Genomic DNA, 5,228 nt, shown 5'->3' with positions numbered 1-5,228 from the left:
AGCGTCGGAGTGCCTTCGCAGGTACCCCACCATCCGGTGTTCAGCCGAGGCCGAGTGCCGAAGGAGAAGCAGGAAGACGAGAAGAATCCCAGCTCACCATCCAGTCACCTGACCGACCGAAGGAAGGAGAAGAAGACCTCAATAGTTCTTTAGGTCCCATCTCCCTAGCAGAAACATTTATAATTAAGCAGGAATATTTATAATTAAAAAGGATTGTAAATAGAAGTGGAAAAAGAAACCTAGTGTTCAGTAGTTTTTTTTCATAATTCAATTATATATTCGCAGACATATTAAGTAACTTATAATAATCATATACATAAATTTATAAGTATGCATGCATGTGTACAGTTTAGTCATACATATTTTATTTATGTATATGGTATCATTCTATGTGTATCTTTGGATAATTAAAAATAATTTCTCATATGGTATCATCATGCATGAGCTAAAGTTTTTTGACTGGTGATGTTTTCTTCTTCTACTATCTAACCTGATACCTTCCTAGAAATGTCTAACACAGAAATGTTGATCTGCCCCACGTAATTTATTTTGTATTATGGGCAAGTCACCCTCATGACCCTTACCCTCCTTACCTTCACCATCTTGGCCCTGTTCACCTTCCTCACACGTGTCCTTCTCACAATCAGCCAGCTCACCATTGTCCTCCGAACACTCACCCTCACCTTCCTCACACATTAGCCTCCTCACCATCATCAACATAGTTGGTCTGCTTCTGAATTCCTTCATCATTACCACTCTCAACCCTTAATTCTAAAAAGTGATGATTGAAACCACAACTTCTCACAAAGGTGTGCCACAAACAAATGTCCATATATAATTGGAATGTTTACCATATTCATTACAACACTATCATGAAACAATAACTCCAACCTATCTTTTAAGTTAGAACACCCACCACATCAATACCACAACTCTTCCAGTGTGAAATAGTCTATTTCTAAATGCTTAGTATTTGAAAATAACTACATCGGAGTCACAAAACCATCTACTGGTCTCACCAACATATAATAAAAAACTTATGTAATAATATTTGAAAAAACACTTATTTAAATGATATATAAAATTAGATTTATTAAAGAAAATTTTGAATATTAAGTCAAAAGTAATTAAAGTTTTATTTATATTAAGTTTAAAGGTGCATGGAAACAAAGTATATTAAATTGAAGAATATGAACATAATTGAAATGAAATTAAACTAATTGACATTTAATTAAGCTTACTTTACAAGTAAGTTTTATGAAATCATAAATTCACTGATATCAAACTATACAAAAAAAAAAGTTATCTTACAAAAATTTATTAAAATTATTATGGCATATTTCATCGGACTCTATAGTATCTTCTAAAATAAAGTATTACTTCGAAAGTGATGATATTAAAATTTGTAAAATAATTTATAAGTAAATTTAGAAACGTATTATTTCCTTAGTAAATTTCCTAAACTTAGTTAAATTCAATCACTAGAAGAAAATTTAAACTTATAATATATTAAACATATATACATGATCATTTAACTACAAGAAAATCATGAAATAAAAACTAATTTTTAGAAATCAAAATAATTAGTTACAATAATAACTAAATTAGAAATCATTTTAGAAACTAAAAAAAAATTGGTTTCTAAATTAGTTTATATTATTGTTAAATAGTTTCTAAATTGATATCTAATTAGCAACCAAATGTTTTTCTATTAAATTTGGAAACTAAATAATTGGTAGATAAAACCTTGGTTGCTAATTAAATGGTTTTTTGACCATGATGGGGTTATTTTTTTTTGTTTTTACCAAAATGGGGTCTGTTTAAAAAAAATTACAAATTTAGGCAAGTCAAGTCAATTCGGTATGACTTCATATGCAGAAGTCGTCCCAATTAGGCACGACTTCTGCCATGTCATACTAAAGTCGTGCCAACTTGGTACGACTTCTGCCCTGTCATACTGAAGTCGTGCCAACTTGACACAACTTCTGCCCCGTCATACTGAAGTCGTGCCAACTTGGCATGACTTCTGCCACGTCATAATTGTCCGCACAGACAAGCTTAATAATAAAATTCAATTCAAGTTTGATTATTAATTTCCTCATTTTCTTTATCTATGTATTTATTACTTCATAACACTCATAGAACATTCATTTTCTTTATCTATCTATGTATTTATTCATTCAATTCAAACATGATCCATACACATTATCCAATCTTTTGTTCCTTAAAACTAGCACTCTTAGAAAATTATGTATCAAATTAATTTTTAACATTACATAACTTACTACCCAATATATAAACAATAAAATTTTTTAAAAAAAATAAAAAAATAATGACGTGGCAGAAGTCGTGTCAAGTTGACACGACTTCAGTATGACAGGACAGAAGTCGTGTCAAGTAGGCACGACTTCAATAAGACATGACAAAAATCGTGCCAAGTTGGCACGACTTCAGTATGACAGGGCAGAAGTCGTGCCAAGTTGGCACGACTTTAGTATGACATGACAGAAGTCGTGCCTAATTGGGACGACTTCTGCATATGAAGTCATGTCGAATTGGCACGACTTGCCTAAATTTGTAATTTTTTTTAAACGGACCCATTTTGGTAAAAACAAAAAAAATAACCTCATCATGGTCAAAAAAACCTAATTAAATACTAATTTAAAAACTATTTAACAATAATAGAAACTAATTTAGAAACCAGTTTTTTTTTTAGTTTCTAAAATGTTTTCTAATTTAGTTAATATTGCAACTAATTATTTTGGCCTCTAAAAAATAATTTATATTTCATAATTTTCTTGTAGTGTTAATATCTTGGTTGGTTCGTATAACTGTGTTTTGGTTGAATAATTTTAATTTGGTAATTAAGTGAAAGATAAACTTAATTTATACATAAGCTCTTGAAAGCAAAATCAAACATGAGATGAAATGAAAGTGGGATGTGAGTGAAAAAATCTTATTTTGCTTTGCATCCACTTTTATTGTTGAGAAAAGAGAAAAGTCAAGATTGAAGGGAATTGTGAAGGAGAGACCCAAAATTGCGCATTGCTCCTTTGGTGGACACAAACCCTATCTCAACCCCATCACCACTTCTGCTATCTGATAAACAAAATGCTCCACTGCTGTCTATGGAAGCCATCTCAACTTTCTTTGGTCTTCCCCATCCAAAGTCATTACTGTAAGTATCAAACCTTGGTGAGCCAGCAACTACAAATATCATCAAATCAGCTTTGGAAAGTTCAAGCAACTCACTTGACCAATTTTCTGCCCCACTCAGCCCTTCCTCCTTCAGTCTTTCCAAACTCTCATTCACTGCATCCACTGCCACAGTGAATCCATCCTCCCCCAATATCTCGCTTGTTTCAACAATTGCAAACCTTGGCCCTACACAGTTCCCAAAATACGTTGTGGGAACTGCTGGCTCCAAACGCCCCCTGAAGTCAACGTTCAAACCCAACATAACCCTTTTGTTTTTTGTTTCCTCAGCTCTCACCCTGCAAACCCAAGCATAACAAACGGATAACACAAACGTTGACAACCGAAGGTTGCTGCTGTTTCCTTTCTTCTTGGACACCACAATCTGCTTCAGCTTTTCAATATCTGAACGAGAGAGATGAAACACTCCTCTTGTTGCATCTTCTGGGACTTGCGAATCCCAAACTAGGAGGCTTCTTTTGTTGGGTCCATCTTGTTTTAACAAATCACTGAGATATTTTTGGTCTAAATGATTGGGGTCTTGGACTACTTTCCTGTCATAAAATGGAGAAAGTTCGGGTGGCAGAGAAAAGGGTGATTGCTGTTGTTCTCTACAAAGATAAGCCCAGGATTTGATAAACGATGTTGAAGTCTTGCCATCTAGAACAGCATGGTGTGAGGTTATTCCTATGGAAAATCCAGAGTTTGGAAATAGAGTGACTTGCAAGGCTAAAACATTTGCTTGATCATGGGATATGGTCAAGTGGGGTAGAAGGTGGTGGATTTCTCTAGCCTCAGAAAGATCCGTGCCTGCTAGATGGTTGAAATCAGCGTGAGATTCAGCTACAGTTAGGGAAACGGTGTCACCGGTTTTGTAAGTGACGATGGGGTTTTGGGAGTGAAGGGGCCAAGTGAGATGTCCAGCAAGAGGGAAAAAGTGGGCAAGCGCAAGAGAGAGAGAGAGTGTTTGAGTTTGGGAAGAAGGGTGTCAAAGAAGAGAGAAGTTGGATGAGGAAATTCGTAGAAGAAGATGCGTTGAACAGGAGGCACCCTTAGCCAGAATATGTCGAAGAAGGTGAGGGGAAGAGTTGTTTGAGTTGGTAACTCATTTGATTCTGAACTTGGAGCTACCTTGAACACCTCTACCACTTTCATGGTTTCTTTTGTTGCCGTTCAAACCAGAGAAACAAAAAAATGGTTAAGTATGTCTCTTGGTTTCTCTAATCTTGTACCTCTCACTAGTTCATAAATATAGCACAAATTCTACCAGCACGATTCTCATTTACCTCTCCAACATCGTCTTTTGAATTCATTTTTTATTAGAAGCAAGTACATAATATAGGAAAATATCTATTTGAGACTCTATATTTTACCTACATTTACTTAACAATTCTTTTTTAATATAATGAGTTCCACATGTATACTGAACACATGTATGAGAGATATAGATGAAGTGTACAATTTAGAAAAATACTTTTTTAATATCTGATAATTTTAACACGGAATATAATTTAGATAAAAGAAATACAATATTTTTTAAAAATTTAAAATTTGTATAAATTTTTATTTTAATTATATAAATAAAGAAAAAATCTTATATATAGTAAATAGTATTTAAATTATATATGTATTATTGAGATTTTAAGGTTTAGATTTATAATGTGAAAAATTTTAAATTGTTAATTTATCGAATTTTAATTAAATTGTTTTTTTAATAATAATTTTTTTTCATATAATTCATAATGACGTGTTGTGTCCGATGTGAGTAAGTAGCCATAACATATAACTCAATTATGTACATATTAAATAACTTACAATTGTTATATGCATGGGTCTCTATGTATGCATGCATGTTTACATTTCAGCCATGCATACTCTGTTTGTTTCTGGTGCAATTATCTGTGTATCTCAGGATGATTAGAAATAATATACAATTTATTTTTTCTTGTTTTTGTTTTTTTCTCTTCTTACAGACACACACACGGAAAAAAATAAATATTAAGCATACTTTATAATTCAAGAAGTTAAGATAA

General features: G+C 33.0%; 1 protein-coding gene across 1 annotated transcript; it reads right to left on the bottom strand.

Moving 5' to 3' along the window:
* Window positions 1-2,836: 2,836 nt before the first annotated feature.
* LOC137826644 (phenolic glucoside malonyltransferase 2) lies at window positions 2,837-4,430 on the bottom strand. The gene is given in 2 exon segments (XM_068632708.2): window positions 2,837-4,156; window positions 4,159-4,430. Coding segments are annotated over 2 exon segments (1,347 nt in total). The 5' UTR covers window positions 4,351-4,430; the 3' UTR covers window positions 2,837-3,001.
* Window positions 4,431-5,228: the final 798 nt, after the last annotated feature.

The sequence above is a fragment of the Phaseolus vulgaris genome, chromosome 8 (genome assembly GCF_051622355.1).
Source record: "Phaseolus vulgaris cultivar YP4 chromosome 8, ASM5162235v1, whole genome shotgun sequence".
Taxonomy (NCBI): Eukaryota; Viridiplantae; Streptophyta; class Magnoliopsida; order Fabales; family Fabaceae; genus Phaseolus; species Phaseolus vulgaris.
The sequence above is the reverse complement of the archived record's forward strand: the minus strand, read 5'-3'. Positions and strand labels throughout refer to the sequence as shown.